We start from the raw sequence: 18972 nt of genomic DNA, 5'->3' as shown, positions 1-18972 counted from the left end.
TAAGAAAAGTGGCCCGGTATTGCAATCAGTTGCATAAACTTGCCTCAGGCATGGACACTATTGTTATGTAAGTATTTTCAGTTCTCCATGACCTTATCTCTTAAAATAAGCAGATTCCAAACTAGTAATAGGCATATTAAGTTATGTTACTTAAAAAACTTTATTGCTAGAATAGGTGTTTTGTCTTCTTACTCGGACAGAACAACAACAACAACAACAACAACAAAACCCACACCTTTTAGACACATTCTAATGGTCATTCTGCAAATTATCTTTTCTTGAACAGGCCAATTATAAACAAAGACCACCAGCTTCATCCCCATTAAGACAGAGAAAAAAATAAATTAAACCAGCTTTGCCATCATTCCGCTATACGTGGAAAATGATGCCAAGATCATGAGCAGGCTTGCATGGACTCCCTGCCTGTGCCTTAGCCCTGTGGCCTTCTAAGTGATTGTTCCCTTTTGTTCTTCTGTAGCTTCAAAATGAAACCCTGTACAAATCACAGATGATGCTTGTGTTGTATTTTTTCTCACAGCCAGTGAAGTCTTGAAGTAATATTATGACTTTTGAGCAATCAAGTTACCTTTCAAACAATGGCACAAATGGCATGTAGTTTAGATAGCTAAACATAGCAGCAGGCAATTGACAAATGTAAATGCAGATACGGATGTACTATTTAGACTTTTCTTACAAGTTTATAAATCTGACTATTATTAGCACTAAAGCACCAGAAGTTATAATTTTTAAAGGAATACACTTCAAAAATAAGGCAGAAGAGAATACCTTGTGTTTATTAAAGTAACCTTTGCTGACATTGCCTATTGTCAAAGAAAAAAAAAAAAAGTCTTGTTCAAAAGCCCGGCTGTTTGGGAATTTGTAAATGGTTTCAGGTCCAGTGTCCTCATTCTGCATTTATTTGGCATATATATATATACTGAGATTATTCTTCCCTAAACTCTGGGTCCTTCGCCTTCATCCCTGCCTACACCAGACATGGTGCAGTTTGGCAGCTTAAAGAGAGGTAGAACTTGGACCCTTAGCAAACAGTTAATTATGAAATCTGTTTGCCCTAGGCTTGCCTGTGTCAACTTGTACACCCACAGCCAGGGAAGTCCTGGTTACCCAGCAATAACACAGTATATGTTGCATATGGACTAGTTCCACATAGGGAACTGGAATAAGGGAAGTTACCCAAGTAATGCAATGACCAGTTCTGAACATGTATCATTATACTGTGATCTTTATTTCTAACCCTGCAAAAATTCCAAACATCTGATCTAAACACTGTCTGGGAATCTGTCTCCAAATAGCAGCACAACTGACACTTGAGAACATCTCAAAGGTGTACCCAGTGTGGAGTGATGGATAGCCTGCTGTCATGTTTAACACTAGACACCTTAACTTTATTCTCACCGTTGTTAAAGAAGCCTGTCCCAAAGTAGAGATCTTCTTAAGTGGGAGGTGGATGATTGTTCTGCTGACACACGGGTGATGACACAGACCTGAAGGCAGCTGAATGCAGAAGGTCCCTTACCTATCCGTAGAAATAAAAAAATAGCCTTTATATAGATCAAAGTGCATGAACAGGGAAGACGTTTCAAACTCACATTTTTTTCCCCCATTTCACTTCCCAATTTCTCCGTACTTCTTTTAGCTCCCTGACTATATTTCATTGTAGTTTTCTTTCTGCTTAGAGTAAATCAACACCCTAGTAACCTTCATGGTTGCTGTTTCTGAACATTTTTGATCCCACAGACTCTGTCCAAACTAATAAATTGAACATGGCTTGCATTCCTTTCAAGCACAAAGGCCAGCTGGCACTGAGTAGCCTATTTCTACGCCATTAAACACATTTACCTTCCGAACAGGGTGCCGACATGTAAATCGATTCTTTGAGAGTGGTCCCTCACTCATAATAACTCCCAGCATATGCATGTGAATTGTCTGCAAGACACCTACTTGCCCTAGGCCAAAACTGTGCCAAGAGCTGGTGCAAGAATATAATGGTATAAAAAAATCACAGACCAGAGCTCAAAAAGTTCTCCAGTGTGCTGCATAATTACCTAGTATGAAAATGATTTTTGCGTCTTACAAAAGAGGAAATAGATAAGATGCATAAGATCTTATTTCTGCTTTCCCATCCTCAAGGCACTAGTTAAGGTTGAAAATAAATATAAAGTAACCATAATCCTTCCTGTCTAAACCATCTTCCCAACTCCTCTAACTCTAGGCCCAAATTTTGTGAATGCTAAAGAAACCCAGTTCTCCTCAATGATCAGTATCTATTTTCTCAGATATCTTGGATTTTCACAAGTTCACTAGTCAAAGTATTTTACGTATTTTCTACTACTGTAATATCCTTGAACCGTAAAGATGTTAATGGATGGATGGATGGTACTCAAGCAAAAGGAGGAACAGGGTAGTCACTGTCTTACAGACAGGAAAACTGAGGAAGGAAGAAGCTAATTAATTTGCCTGTATCTTATAGGCAGAATTGAAACCTGAAATCAGTTTCTTAATTCCTAGGCTAGTGATTTAACCAACTTGTCTTTTCATCTGTGTAATCTGGTTTTAAAAGGCATGAGCAGATGTTTTCAGTGACTCACTCACTGATACCAGCATGCACGTCACTGCTGTGCTCACAGGGCTCAAAAAGATTTGATTTTGAGACAAACAGCAAACAAAACAAGGTAAAATGTCAAATCCTTTTGTTCATTTTAAAAATATATAGTCCCATAATATGTAAACTGTTCCAAAAAGCTGAAAAAATAATTTATTTAAGATACTTCACAAAAGATATAGCCTAAAAAGACTTCTTATAGAAACTGATATGTTTAATAGAAATGATCAAAATCAGCTAATATTTCCCATGTACATGATGCATAAATTTTGAATACATTCATTCTTTTACTGGAAAGTCGTTAACACATTTCTAAGAGGAAACGAACTAACATGGAAATACACTAATCTCCAATGTGTTTGAAGAATGTATCCTGAACTCCTGTTGTTCAGTATTGTACCTTAAAATAAACACACAAAAACTAAAGGAAAACCTGAGTTACTCCGTGTGAGTTGCTGTGTTCTTTGCAGCCGAGTACTGCTAGGAGGGAAGTTTTAAGTCAGGTTGTTTCTGCCAGTAACTGCGTGAACTTGACCTGCTCAGGGCTTTTCTGGTCTCTGTATATATTCAGAGTCAGGGTCCTGCCCTCTACGGACTAAAATAACTTCTTAGTACTTTTTTGTTTCCTATTATACAAAGGAACCAATTCAACTGCGAGCAACCGATCTAGATTTCTTCTGGTTCTTCGGGCATCTAAAGAACCACTGGCTGATTCCCAGCTGCTAGACCAAACTCTGTCTTCATTCATATTGCACAATGCCTTTCGCCACAGAGTCATTCTGCAAGTAGGGATGATGCTGAATTGGAAATGAATGAGAACTAAAAGAGATATTATTAGATATAGTCACTATTAATTAGGTATGTTCCTAGGAAAGAACTGCAAATATTGTGTGATTTGGGTAGTGGATTTTTGTGGTTTGTTTTTTTTTTTTTTATTCTAAGCTGAGTTTGTAGGATGGTCAGTTTATCCACTACTTGCAAACAGGTAAAGCACATTTCTACTTGCAGCTGGTCCTACTTAACTAGGAAATCATTGGGGAATACCTTTTGGCTTTGAGAGAGACCTCTTGAAAAAGAGAAAGAAATCATGTAAAATTTCTACAGTGCCACCATGAAGAGACTTTGCCCCTTGCTGTGTTAGTTACAAACAATAGAAATGCAAAGGTTTATACAAACTACGAAGTAAGTAGCTAATGCAAATAATTTGAAGGGTCTATTTATGTCTGAAGATTCAAGAAAACTGTTCTTGTACTTAACCATGACCCTGTGCTGCCACTCCTACACCTCCCTGGTTCATAACATAGATTTCTTGAGTAGTTAACCGTGTCTGTATAGTGGCTGCCAGTCTTCTTAAATGCAAAAGGATAAAATAATTATCCTTTTGACTAACCGGCTAAACTGTTTTTTATTTATCTGCTGTCTTGCAAGGGGTCTCAGCATAAAGTAAAAGAGAATATTTTCTGCTTTTATTGAATTTGTGTCTCCTTTCTGTCAGACATTGCATTTGCAGGTAAACGTTTATAAAATATATCTAGTGACTGATGAAGATTATCTGCATTGGTAGGACAATGGAAAGAAGCATAATATATACTGTGTTTTAGCATTTCTTTTGTGCAAAAGTATTTGCTGCTTGCAATACTTATGCAGTTGAAGAAATAACTGTTACAACATAGCCTAATGGTCTAACCACAAGTTGAATGCTAGCTCTATATGTTTCATCATTGCTAAATTTACCACTGACGCCGGCTTTCAGCAAGATTTTTCTTTATATCCTTCTCTCTTATTTTTCTCCATCTTCTAAATGGGTATGCTCCACTTACCTCCTTAATATCTTGAAGATATAAACAGTGGCTAAGTAATAAATATTGATTTTCTGCATTCTATTGTGGAAAATAGAATTCAGTTTTAATCATTGGAAGCCTTTTCCACAAACTCCATGAAAAGTGATATGAGAAAAGTTTGCATCTTTAATTACAGGTACAACTCCAAATTCTTTAATTTATGCTCTGATAAACATAATCATGTTGATTGATTCCTTACTCCATGAAGAGTAATGGATCAAAGTCTGGTACAAAATGATAAGAAATTTGTTTCTGATTTCTCCTTAGTACAAATCAGAAATAAACGGAAGTCAAGGGCTTTTAGAAGTCACAGTAACTGGCATCAAAACAGTTTATGACAGCTCATGGGCACTGGTGATGACAACAAACATAAATAGTATTCCTTAATGCTTTTCTCCTAAAATCATTTATAGGTAACCCACTATTAACCAGCAAAGTCAACGTTATAATAAATGTCCTGGATGTCAACGAGTTTCCTCCTGAAATTTCAGTTCCATATGAGACATCTGTATGTGAAAATGCCAAACCAGGACAGGTATTTCAAATTTGTAATGCTTGCTATTTTGCTTTTGCTTTCCTTATTTATAGCATTAGAAATTTCTGGGTTTGAAAATGACTTCATGGTTAGAATTCTTTTACAAATAAAATGTCTGTGTTGGAAATACTCACCTTTAGAAATTCTGTTTGTTGACCTTTAAGGTCTATTTATTTTTATTATCCCTGATTATATGGGCCTGAGCCACCCTTTACTGTGCATTTAATAGCTGTGACAGGAGAAAGAATCCCTTCCTTAAAGACACTTAAATATAAAGGTAAAACTGCAGTGAATGAGAGTAGGATGGATTACAGATATTTCTATATCCTATTCAGAGAAAAAGAACCCACAAGCCCAAAAACAATGTTCCTGAAAGCTTGTTTTTATAAGCAGTTTCAAATATATACATAGCATGCAAAACGTATTTCAGATTCAGAATATCACCTTATACCACGGGTGATGCCAGTATTAATAGAGCTTGCCCCAGAAGCTGTTGGCATGTGCTCCTTCTGCACAAAATTTGTGCAATTAAACACAGTGCTGCAAAGCACGAAGGCCAATCGTCATATATATTAACAGCTAATACTGTTTCCAAGACAAGACTTGTAACTTCAACTGTTCAACTTTGAGAGTTACTGCCAGCCATGGAATGAACATATTCAGCCTGCTGTGTAATCACTGACTTCTCTTTTTATGTATGTAATATGTAATCAGTCCATGTGATTTTTATTGCCTTTATTACAGATTTGTCCATGACTTAATATGATATTCCTATCTCACCTTTTTTTTTTTTTTTAATATGTTTCAACTAACTACCATACAACCTAATTTAACTTCTAGTTTATCAGATACGTTTTGTTAGTACCTTATCCAGGCACTAACTGTAGAAAGGGAAACCTTTTACAGGGAAGGTTGAGATAAGCACTGAGCTGCCAAAAATTATAAATATTTAGACCTTTGTTACATACAAAAATGCCTTCCTTTTTAAAAGATCAGTGGCAATCCTACCATGAAACATTTTAACTGCACGGTGCTTATCTGAAATCTAGTAGATAAGACTCTGGGACCCAAAAGTTCCTTCACGCCTAGATGGTGCAGACCTTTCAACCCTCTCTACTTCATTTCAAGCTGTAAAATTAGGGTGCAGCTTTGTGAAGTGTTACAACATGTACCAGTCATAACAGTAATAGTAGTAGTAGCAGATAAAGTGAACCATCTTTAAGTAATCACTCACATGAAAACAATCACTAGTATTTTGATACAAAAACCAAATATTAAATACTGCTATGAATATAGGGTAAATCTTTCTGATTTCCTTCAGATATGTCAAAGCCAGACCTTCTGAAACATCACAATTCCTCTGGAGGCTATAGTATTCAAACTTCTTGCCTCTACTGTCCAATATATTAGGGGAATTAGAGTAATCCAGCAGGATTTCACTTTCATTGTTTCATTGGATGTTCACTTTGCACTTTTACTTCTTTTAGAAGAGTGAACTGACTTCAGAATTAATCTCGTTTCAGGTGATACAGACTGTCACTGCAGCAGACAAAGATTTGTCACCAGCTGGGCAAAGGTTTTCCTTCAGACTGTCAGCTGAAGCTTCCAACAAACCAAATTTCACAGTCCATGACTACAGAAGTAAGTTGCTTACCCATATCTCTCTTTCAGAGCAGCAGGCTGTGATTATAATGACAAATATGATTACTTTGTATTACAGTCATATCTACAGACTAACTTTTTTATTTGACATTTCTAATTGTTAAATTATCTAGGACATATATTCATATAAATTCAGGTCTTGCACCTTTTCTCATTTTTAGGGGACAGGAACTACAGAAGTAAGTTGCTTACCCATATCTCTCTTTCAGAGCAGCAGGCTGTGATTATAATGACAAATATGATTACTTTGTATTACAGTCATATCTACAGACTAACTTTTTTATTTGACATTTCTAATTGTTAAATTATCTAGGACATATATTCATATAAATTCAGGTCTTGCACCTTTTCTCATTTTTAGGGGACAGGAATTGTCAGAACACGAAAGGCTGAGATTTCCCTACAGGCCTGCAAAAACACTGCTACCTGTTTTATTTTCTTCCTTTTATCATTCAGTATCTCAGGAAGAACTCATATGCCAATGCAGGTATACTTTTAAACAAGGCACTATTGCTGCCTTTTTTAAATACTATTATTTTGCTAACTGTTTTCAAAGTATCCACTATTGTGCTTTCTGGAGGATGCATAGTCCTGCAGAAGAATTAGTTCTAAATATGGACAGTGCTGCTGCAGTATAACGTCCCACAACACTCTTAATATTTTGTAGATTTTTATAATTAACATCTCTGATTTTTCCCTCAATTTTTGTCATAACTGATCATCTTTTTTTTTCTTCTTCACTTGAATGTTTTTGATAAATGGCAAAGAACAACCCAAGAGGAAAAAATTGATCTTTTTTCCTATCATAAACATCTTTAAGCATGCAGTCTTGTGAACAGGCACAGCTAAAACACCATAATAAACTGTAGTAAATTTTCACCACTAATTACTTAAATCAAATAAGGAAAAAAAAATTAACAATGACTTTATCAGCTATTAGGTGACCTTTAAAGAACTTTGATATGATAAGCTTTTCATAAAAAAAGGGTTTACATTACTCTGCAAAGAAAGAACACCTAAAGCCATTCAATAAAGTTCAGTAACATTCCTTTGCCTATTTAACTACGTAGATTATAAGTATTACTTCTAAGGAAAAGTGTATAATTCTTAAGTTTTTTAAAAAAATATTAGTTATATTCATTATTATTTTTAATTTAAATTTGAGACAATATTGAATATGATGTAAAGGTTCATTTATTGAGAATTAAGTTACCCAAGCCCTAAAAAGGACTAGAAATGGATAATACACAGAATGAAAAAAATTGCAGAGACCACTTATTTAGCCTTTTTAAAAACCATTTAATGGTTTTAATATGACTCACATTATTTTTGAAGGCATACACTTTTGTCAATGTTACGTGATACAAAATTAAAGCCACCAAAATAAGTACAACTATTAATCATAAAGACCTTTATCATTAAGAAAGTTCAGGAAGAAATAAATTTGAAACAGCAGAAAAATAAACTGTGCTTATTTTCTCTTTTTATATAGCTCCTGTGTGAAGATGAGAAGACAAAAATGGTTTATTCCCAAACTTATTAGTGACTTTTATTTTAGCATGTCATAGATAGCCAAAAACATTTTACAGATGAGCAAAGAATTTCACTTAATGATTTGTAAATACAGTGTATAATGAAACCGTAATGGTTCATAGTATTGCAGATATGAATTACAGTAACTTATGAAACAAAAATATGTAGATCAGCATTTTATCAGAGGCCATTCAAATAGTTTTCTTGAGACAGACAGTTCAATGAATATGAAGGACAACCTTACAATGGATTCAAGTCTCCTTACTTCTATTCTTGGAAGATTAAGTCATTACTCTTCTCCAGAAATGCTTAGTCTAACCAGTTTGCTTTTAACAGCTACTAGTATTGAAAAATGTTGTGGCATTTCAATATCTAACTATAATTATGCCAAGCAAGATTTAAATGTTTTGCGTCTGTGTCCCACTGGACTTAAAATTTTGGATAATGCCTAAGTTTACTTCCCCTTAAGGCTGAACTGTAGTTTCTGTTATTTTCTGTTCCCTACTTAGCTGTTGGTAGTATTTCCTTGGAAAACTCAGCATGATGAACTTTGTTAATGATTATAATTAAAAAAAAAATGTTCTCTATATCTTAACAGAAGAAGGAAAATATACCTCTTTAGAGCTTTCTCATATTTTACATGAATTACTTTCATCTTTTCACTTTTCAACATATTTGAAGTACCATATGGGTAGTATCTTCATAATTATGTAATCTTATAACATGAATACTGTGTATTTCTAAACACCTTTGCTCTTTTGGTCAAGATTTCTTTAAAGTAAGAGCTTTAATTTCTTCTTTCTATCCATTTACTAAAATATCCTTTAATTTCACCAAGATTTAAGTTTTTCAAATAATTACAAACTATTGTTTTAAACATAAGTCTTCCAGTTCTTCTCAGGTAATTTTAACATATTTAATTCCTCAAAAGAATCTTTAAACTTAAAAAGGTTATACAGTAATTAAACTCAATGACCTTTCTCATTTACAGCTTTTGCGTAGTGTGCTTAGCATATAAGTTTGGTGAGGAAATTGCTCAAATATTATTAGATAATTAAATTTCCCCATTCAGACCAGTAATGTTGACTCCAAGATGACTTTGGATCTCAGTAGTCTATTAACAAACTTTCTCTACTGTATAAAAAGAAATGTAATATTCCCATAACAAATGGAATTAGAAGCCACCAAGACACGTGATTTTTCATGCATAAATATTTGTATGTGTGTACCTATATACACACTCTTGCAAGCATTTCTTAACGCTTACTAAAAAATAAGAAAGAAGTACACTATTTATCGAAACATAAAGAAGTACACATTTATCGAGAGAAAAGGTTGGAATATTTTCCAACCATAAGAGACTTTTTATTTTTTGATGATTTTACAGAGCTATTAGAAAAATCTGTCTAAACAGAAACTCTGTACAATATTTTCAATATCTTCTGCTTTTTGTTTACCAAAAAGGTAGAAGGTCTGCTCTGTGCACTATTTAAAGGTATAATAACACAGCCTTATTTTCACTACAAAAACCTTTTAAAAACATGAATATTATTAACTTTTGAGTTAGCAATTATGTTAGTACCAAGCAGGTACTTTGTGAAAGGAATTTTTTTTTTTTTTTTTGAGGAAACAATCTTGTTCACTGTGTTACAACTAACGCTTTTACAAGTAAATGTGTCGTTTAACATTTTTAAACACATCAAGAAGCCCAATAACCAATGCTATTCTATACAGCTAAAAATCATGGGTGGTGTGATATTACAGCAGGTGTAATATGTTTGTAGTGCACCCAAGAGAATAAACTTTTCCAGATTCCATATTTCTTCAGAATATAACTTAATGAGGACAGAAGCAAGACAGAAGCTCAAGGTTGCCATTTGGAGTCTCTATAAATATGAACACAGGGAAATGTTATGTTTCTAGACTATACCTTCAGCAGCGCCGAGACCAATCCACCAGCTGTGAATAGAAATGAGAGGCCCTGGCAGAGCTGGAGTATCTTCAGCTGAACAGCCCACCTTCCTTTTTCCACTTTGCTGGCCTCACTCTGCTCCCTAGAGGGCTGCTTCCCTGCAGAGCACACTCAGTTGCTCCTGTAAGAGAGAGAATTTTCCTTCTCTCCAGACTGTCACACACATCCTGAAAATGAATTTGTTGCCAACAGACTGAAGAACCAGAAGCTGTCACAGCTTCAAACTGCAGCTCCAGGCTGCTCTGTGTAGAGTTCAAACACATGCCTGTGTCCGTATTTTCAAAAGGACCTTGAACAATTGAAAGGGGTTGTAGAAGAGCAACAAAATTGTTCAAAGCCAAAGACTTAAGAGCTCGATCTGTTTGATTCTTCTCAAAGGAGAATGGAAAGTAATTTGGTTGCATTGTAACATGTATCAAAGTGATCTTCAACATTGCAATTAGAAGCAAAAAAAAAGAATAGAGATAATTCTATAAATAGAAATAGAAATAAGAATAGAAATAAGATTAATCTGGATGACTTCAAATTAGAACTAAAACTGTTTATACAGTGCAGATGATTAATCATAGAAAGAACAAGCTGAATATGGAAGTTGGTTCGATTCAAACAATTTTGAGACATTTTTCTTTTTCAAAACTAAATGTCACTCAACTTGACATGTCCACGTGTTATGGTTGAGTTTGATAAAAAGGGGACTTCTGAAATAAACATTTAATCAGCAAGTGCTTTCTCAATGGTGTCTGATCATAACATATCTGATTTTTAAGGATATTTAGGGTTCCTTCTTATTGTCCTTAATCAGAACTATACACAAGTATTTGAGTGTTGAATTCAGAGCCTTCAATCCTACTTAGTGACAAAACTCCAAGAAGGGATGAAAGTCATAACATGGACAGCAAGTGACCTCTTCTAAAGATATTGTAAAGCATAAGTGTGAGATGGCAAAAAGGTGACTGCTGCAGGCTACCTTCATTCAGATCTGTCAGCTAATTAATTCCCTGCTAATTTCATTTTGGTTTTGCTTTCAGTGTAATTCTTTTAATCTGCACATCATTTCCTTGCTACTCTGTTTGATTCAAGAAAAGCAGCAATAACGGAATATCTACTGGGAAGAAATGACAAAACATAACTTCTAGGAGTTCTGAACACATTCATGACTATTTGATGGAAAATGTACTGATTAGAAAGTACTCAGTTCATTTCTGAGTATTTTTATATTTTCAATGGGGCAGGAAAGTTGAAGGGGTTTTGCATTTTGTCTAGGTATATTACTTTCAGTTTCAAAGGGAAATTAATTAATTAATAGAGACTTGATTCTAAATCCATGTGCAATCAAAGTCCTTTGGGCCACAGGCTTGGAATATAAAGAGATAAGGAGAAAAGAAAAACTGAAAAGCCTTCCTAATCTAATACCTGTAATGCTTTTTAAAATTTTTATTTATGTCTTTTTTGAAATTTTAGCTGTCAAGCTAACAAGTTTACAAGAAATGGAATATTATTTAATGCTCTGCAAAAAATAGCTGTACCAGTACAATATCTTCTGTAATGATAAAACAAGGCAATTACATAAAGCATGTCATTCACTGAGTTTCAAAAATGGAATAGCTGCCTATTACTAAAGGTGATACAAACTACAACAGTGAATTGAAGTACACAATAAAAATCCTGTAATGACTGTGTCATGTTTTACAGACAACACAGCTGGGATTGAAACCAGGAGAAATGGTTACAGCAGAAGGCAGCAAGAGCTGTACTTTCTTCCAGTAGTAATAGAAGATAGCAGTTACCCTGTCCAGAGCAGCACAAACACAATGACTATCCGTGTTTGCAGATGTGATCCTGATGGTACCATCCTGTCCTGCAACGTGGAAGCAATCTTCTTACCAGTAGGCCTCAGCACAGGAGCGCTGATTGCAATCTTGTTGTGTATAGTTATACTTCTAGGTTAGTTCTCATGAAACCATGTGAAGTGCGTTATTCTGATTATTCACCTGTGAATTAATTTGTGTTGTTATTAGCTTCATCTATTGTTTAACAAAAGCCATTGAAAATGTGTGGCAGTTTATGACAACTTTTATGCTTCTACGTTTCTAGGAAAGCGTCCCAAAGCACTGACCATGACTGTGAATCTGCTAACATTTACATATTTCTTATTGCATGAAGAGAACCAGCTTTCAGTGGAATCCAAACTATAATTTTTTCTCTGAAACAGTTTTGTTTAAATACTTTTCTTGAAGAATTAATATTTTTAGGTTATTACTAAGGTGGACAAGTCCTACTGACAGTAACAGCAGTAAGGACTTAGTAAGGGCCTTTATTTAATTCTTCATGCCAACTTGAGCAAAAGGAGAACGAAGAAAAGAGAGACAAGAAAATAATTGTAATGTAGACTGTGACTGGCTAGATCCATGTAAAACTTTACAGGAACATTTTAATTTCAGGCAGGAATGGATTCCATAAGGTGGCATTGTCATTTGATCTACATTATATTTAAATATTGCCTTATTTACAGCATGCCCAAAGCAGTCAATTCTCATGTGCATCCTACTTATAATATAGTCTTAATGAACGGATAATGAAATAAAACCAACTTTGTAGCTTACACAGGCACAATGTGGGCTGCAGAAAGCAGACTGATTCTTACAGATGCTAGTCTATGCCTCTTCTTGATACCAGTGGGCTTCCAAGATCTCATGCTACTCCTTATGTAGGTCTAATGCACAGGCAAAAATTGCTGCAGACACAGAATATAACATATGGATACCTCTTTGCATTTGGATAATATAGTAACTTACCACTTAAGTAAATTACTATGGGCTCAGGGTTACATAAATAGCTTCTGAGTAGCAGTGGATAAAAGTCAGAATTTCTGTCCTGTGTAAAAATTTTGTGTTGTGAGAAAAATATTGTTTCAAATCAGAATGAGAATGGCAGATGGCCATACTTCCCATGGAACAGAAATGAATAACAAATACACCCATTCAGAAGAATTTTTAAAAAACAAAACAAAACAACCTTAGGTCAGTTTTTCAAAATCAAGAAGAATGCTGTCTCCTTTACCATAACTCCTTGGGACTACTTTTTTACTTTTAAGGGTTTCCTGGATAAAAGCAGCCAGGGGTGAGCCTCAGCATCAAAGAAATTCCATTATGAAAAAAAGCTTTAATTTATTTTCACATGAAAAGATAAGTCAATTAGAGCTCTGTCTTAAGGCAGGACTCCCAGGATATCTAACCTCTCTGTTACAGAGCAAAGTGCCTAGAAGCCCTAAACACATAGCTGTAGCAAAGTCTTTGTGTCCAGTAATCTGGACAGTGTGAACTATGCAGCAGAGAGCTTGATGCTTTTGGTACAGAGATCATTTACAATGGCAGAGTATCTGGGGAAGCGGGAACACCTGAAGACTGAATTTCCCCCAAAATTTACTAGGTGATCATGGAGGACTTCAACAGAACTGTGTTTATATTTCCCTAATGTTTTGTTGAAATAAATACAATTTTTATTTAAAAAAACCCAGCATATTCAATCAAAAATAATTATGTCAAAGAATTCCTTACTAGATCTGTTGCTGATTGATGCTCTTGGCATATACAAAACTAATGAAGATATTTTAATTCCTGCTTTGCACAGAATGCCGGACTGAATTACTGAGATTATGTTTGGAAAAGAGGTTTTGGTCCTTTAATAAATCCCTTCATTCCAATCAGCCTGGCAATATTACCTAGAAAAAAACTAATGTACAAATAATGAGATCTCGAGTGCTGTGTGTAACCTAAGAGGATGGCATTTATCTTATATCCAGACTTTCTCCTTACTATTCCATTGATCAGTTTAAAAACTGCTTTTGGATTTTCATTTCTTGCTGTGAACCTGGCCTGACGCACAGTCATTAAAATTGTAGTTGAAGTCATTCTTGTCGAACTCATTTCTACACAAAAGACACAGGAGTTATTTTAGGCCACACAAGCCTGACCATGAATTTATAATCATTGCAACTCCTGTATTCATTATTGTGTTACTTCAACAACAGCACTTAGAACACTGTCATTTCTACCAAAGGGAGTTAAAAATAACAGAGAGGCCAGTTTAACTACAAGCAGATTTTGCATTCAATGGAATATATCTCCAAAGGCAAACTATTGAAAAAACCTCACAAGCTGATTGCCATTGAGTTGCCATTTGGAATAAAATCAGGTTGTAACATTTTATATTATATGGAATCACAAAATTACAGTTGGAAAGCACCTCTGAAGATTATCTAGTCCAACCTCCCTGCTTACAGCAGGGTCACTTAGAGCAGGTTGCTCAGTATTCAGCTGGGTTTTGAATATCTCCAAGGATGGATACACCACAACTTCTCTGGGCAACATGATCCAATGCTTGACCATTCTGACAGTAAAGAAGCTTTTTTCTTATGTTTTAATGGAATTTCCTGCATTTCAATTTGTGCCCATTGCCTCTTGTCCTGTCACTGAGTACCACTGAGAAAAACCTGGATCCATCTTCTTTACTTCCATCCATCAGGTATTTCTACATATTGATAACATCCCCCGAGACTTCTCTTCTCCAGGCTGAACAGTCCCAGCTCTCTCAGCCTTTCCTTGTATAGCAGATGTTCCAATCCCTTAATCATCTTTGTGGTTCTGCACTGGACTCACTCCAGGAAGTCCATGTCTGTCTTGTACTGAGGAGCCCAGAACTGGACCCAGAACACCAAGTGTGTGACCAGGGCTGAACAGAGGGGAATGAACACCTCCCCAGACCTCCTGACAATGGTCTTCCTAATGCAGCCCCAAATGCTGTTGGCCTTCTTTGCCACAAAGGGCACATTGCTGGCTCATGGTGAACTTGTTGTCCACCAGGACTCTAGGTCTTTCTCTATCAAGCTGCTTTCCGGCTAGTCAGCCAACAGCATCTACAGTATGCGGTTGTTCCTCTCCATGTGCAGGACTTGGAATTTCCCTTTGTTGAACTTCATGGGGTTCCTGTTGGCCCATTCCTCCAACCTCGTGAGGTCCCTTTGAATGGTAGCACAACCCCTGTGTTGTATCGCCTGCAAACTTGCTAAGGGTGCACTCAATCCCGTGATCCAGGTCGTTTATGAAGATGTGAAACAAAACTGGTCCCAGTATTGACCCCTCGGGTACACCATTAGTGACTGGCCTCCGTCTGGTCTTTGGGCTGTTGTTCACAACCCTTACAGCCTGGCAGTTTGGCCAGCTTTGCAATCCACCTCACTGTCTACTTGTCTAGTCCACGCTTTCTCAGTTTTTCTGAGAAGGTTGTTATGGGAGACAGCATCAAAAGCTTTGGTAAAGTTAGGATAAAAACAATGCACTTTTCTCCCTTCATCCACCAGTCATCTCATTGTAGAAGGCTATCAGGTGAGTTAAGCACAATCTCACCTTCGTAAATCCATGCTGCCTACTCCTGATCCCCTTCCTGTTCTCGATAGGTTTGAAAATGGTTTCCAGAATTATTTGCTCCATCACTTTCCTCAGGATCAAGGTAAGGCTGACTGGCCTAGCTCGTTCTTCTTGCCTTTCTTGAAGATAGGAGTGATACTTGCTCCAATCCTCAGAAACTTCTCCCAGTCCCCATGACCTTTCAAAAATTATCACAAGTGGCCTCACAATGACATCAAGTCATCTCCCTCACCACTCATGTGTGCGTCCCATCAGGTCCCATGTCCTTTTGTGTGTCCAGTTTGTTTAAGTGTCTAACCTGACCCTCTTCCACCAAGAATAAGTCTTTCTTGTTCCAGACTTTCCCTCTCAGGGACCTGGGACCTGGGATTCCTGAAGGACAACCTTACCAATAAATACAGAAGCAAAGAAGCCATTGAGTAGGTTGGCCTTTTCTGTGTCCTTTGTCAACAGGTCCCCTGCCCCATTCAGCAGTGGGCCCACATTTTCCCTACTTTTTCTTTTTGCAGCTGTCATACTTGTACAAGCCCTTCTTGTTGCCATTCATGTCCCTCGTGAGCTTCCATGCCAGACAGGCTTTGACTTTCCTAACCGCATCCCTGCATATTCAGACAATCATTGTATATTCCTCCTGGCTCACCTGTCTCTGTTTTCACCTCTTATATGCCTTTTTTTTAATCTCTGAATTCAGTCGGGAGCTCCTTATTCATCCATGCAGGCCTCCTGCTGCTTTTGCTTGATTTCCTGCTCATCAGGATGGACCACTGTTGACCTTGGAGGAAGTGCTACTTGAAAATCAACCAGCTCTCCTGGACCCCTTTTCTCTCCAGAATCATATCACATGGGATTTTTCAAAACAGATCCCTGAAGAGGCCAAAGTATAAAAACCTGAAGTAGGATTATTTTTTCTCCGTTTCAAAGATTCCAAATTATTTTTTTCTTTTTAATACTGTGGGTTATTTTTCTCTGCCATATGGAAATTTGGGGGTTTTTCTCTATTTTGCTATGGAAGACATTTAAAAAAAAAATCCCATGTCTCTGTCTTTCTGAATTAAGAAGCTGAAGTCCTGCCCAATTCTATTTGTTCAAAAAGCAGGCCAGTAGGAAAATTATTTGTTACTTCTTTCAGCAGCACAGCAAGCGCTAAGGAGTTAGACTCGTACATCAAAGAGCAAATGACTTTTCATTGACTACAGCACTGCTATTTTTAAAAGAATAGTAGGAGCATATCTTCTAAGGAAAAAAGTCCCTTTGATTGCTTGCAACTTTCAAAGGAAGATATAACGATGTATCATCAGAGTACCAAATTATTTCTGTGCATGTCTTAACTTCAGTTTTCTCTCATTACAGTCATTGTGGTACTGTATGTAGCACTACGGAGGCAGAAGAAAAAGAACACCCTGATGACCTCTAAAGAAGACATCAGAGATAATGTTATCCATTATGATGATGAAGGAGGTGGAGAAGAGGACACCCAGGCTTTCGACATAGGTGCCCTGAGGAATCCCAAAGTGATTGAAGATAACAAAATACGCAGGGACATAAAACCAGACACCTTGTGTTTTCCACGTCAGAGACCACCAGTGGAAGATAACACAGACATAAAAGATTTCATTAATCAAAGGCTGCAGGAAAATGATGTAGATCCAACTGCACCCCCTTATGACTCCTTGGCAACCTATGCTTATGAAGGAAATGGATCTGTTGCAGAGTCTCTCAGCTCTATAGACTCCCTTACTACAGAGGCAGATCAGGATTATGACTATCTGAGTGACTGGGGACCTCGCTTCAAGATCTTGGCAGATATGTTTGGAGAAGAAGAAAGTTATAACCCTGACAAAGTCACTTAAGTACAACTACAACAGTGAAATAAAAAGAAAAGTAAACCAACAACAAATTTAAAAGATAAACCTAAGCTTTATAATAGGACAGGATTCCTTTGATTATAAAAGACAGCAACTGTTTCCAGCAAGTTACTACATTTATCATACTGTCAGTTTTGGTTTGATCTGCAAAGGAAAGATAAATCCTGTAATATACACAGTTTTTTGTGGTTGTTATTTTGTTACTCTGGAATTACACTGAGACAAGCTCAGGCCTATAAGGTACAGTTTACTGACCTGATTTAGAAAGAAGATAGCTTTCTGGCATCATGGTGGAAGAGTGGTAGCTTTTTCGTAATTCCACTAAAGTGCCTATTGAAACTTTTATCATTTAAGTGGTAAAGAGTCTGCTGTGATGGTGTTACAAAACTGAATGGTAAATTGGACAAGAACTTCAAGACAAGAAGCAATAGCAACATGCTGACTTCTTTTAGAACAAAAATGGAGATCACTTCTTGGAATATATTTAATGACTAAAACTAAGGGGGGGAGGGGGGGAAGGGGCGTGTATGTTGTGTTCAGGGGTTATGTTTGGGTTTTTAAAAGAAGAAAACAGTATGTCGAGACATCATATTTCTTCTTCCAAAATTTCACTGAAAATTTAAATTTAAAATGCTATTGCTCACTCTGAAGATGTAAAGCCCAAATTAAAAAGGAAAAGGTCTTAGCATATATCAATTAATATTTAAAATGTTCATGCAAATATTACATTTTTCCAAAATAATAAAAAGATGAAAGCAGCTATTCCTTTATGTGAAGGAAATTTCCCTTGGCTCCCCCTCTTCTTTTAAAATTAGACTATTACTGGAACGTAAAATGGAGAGGGTTTTTTAAGAGTATTATTGTATTTTTAGTACCAAGACATTTTTTCCCTTGTAAGTATCACTAAAGAAGTATATGTAAAGAACTCCACATCACTTTTCTTTGCAATTACATTGTTAGTCTGTAGGTGCTATAAGCATACATATTATAGAGATAGTTATTTTCCAACTGACCATCTGCTACAATTCAGCATATCATTGCATTTCACTGTCAGACCCACATCAAACATTTTATAAAGCCTTTTGAGGATGGAAACCTTATTAATTTTGTTCTTGCCAAAATATTAACAGAGACAGAATAAAAATATAAAACAGTACGTTTGTCCACACTTTATGTGCATAGCCATGCATAAATGTAGCTGTGCAGGTAACAGAAGTACAGACATCCACAAGGCATTATGCCATGGAAGATCTCTTGTAAAACTATTTCGTCTGACTTTTTCTGTTGATCTAAGGCATAGACATTTTGTAAGATGATGGTTTACAGCCCCCAAAGTGCATATATCCTGGTATTCTCTTTCTAAAATCTCTGCAGTGCTATACAATCTGCTTGAGCTCTACTCTTGATTAATGGCACTGGCAAGGTCAGCCCGAATCTTTCATGAATCAGAAGTCTTTTATCCACCTCAGGTCTACAGCTAACTTTTTGCACCGCTGAAGAATTAGCAACTATCAG

At 36.3% G+C, this 18972-nt stretch overlaps 1 protein-coding gene across 1 annotated transcript in view; it reads left to right on the top strand.

Annotated features, from left to right (window-relative positions):
- The window catches only part of CDH12 (cadherin 12, type 2 (N-cadherin 2)), a 50892-nt gene extending 32787 nt beyond the window's left edge, over positions 1-18105 (top strand). The window contains exons 5-8 of the mRNA XM_009575996.1: positions 4878-4999; positions 6523-6640; positions 11859-12110; positions 16943-18105. Coding sequence (XP_009574291.1) covers positions 4878-4999; positions 6523-6640; positions 11859-12110; positions 16943-17442 — 992 coding nt within the window. The 3' untranslated portion in view covers positions 17443-18105. The remainder of the gene's footprint in view (positions 1-4877; positions 5000-6522; positions 6641-11858; positions 12111-16942) is intronic.
- Positions 18106-18972: the final 867 nt, after the last annotated feature.

Source organism: Fulmarus glacialis, unplaced genomic scaffold (assembly GCF_000690835.1).
Source record: "Fulmarus glacialis isolate BGI_N327 unplaced genomic scaffold, ASM69083v1 scaffold3274, whole genome shotgun sequence".
In the NCBI taxonomy this organism is placed as follows: Eukaryota; Metazoa; Chordata; class Aves; order Procellariiformes; family Procellariidae; genus Fulmarus; species Fulmarus glacialis.
The sequence above is the reverse complement of the archived record's forward strand: the minus strand, read 5'-3'. Positions and strand labels throughout refer to the sequence as shown.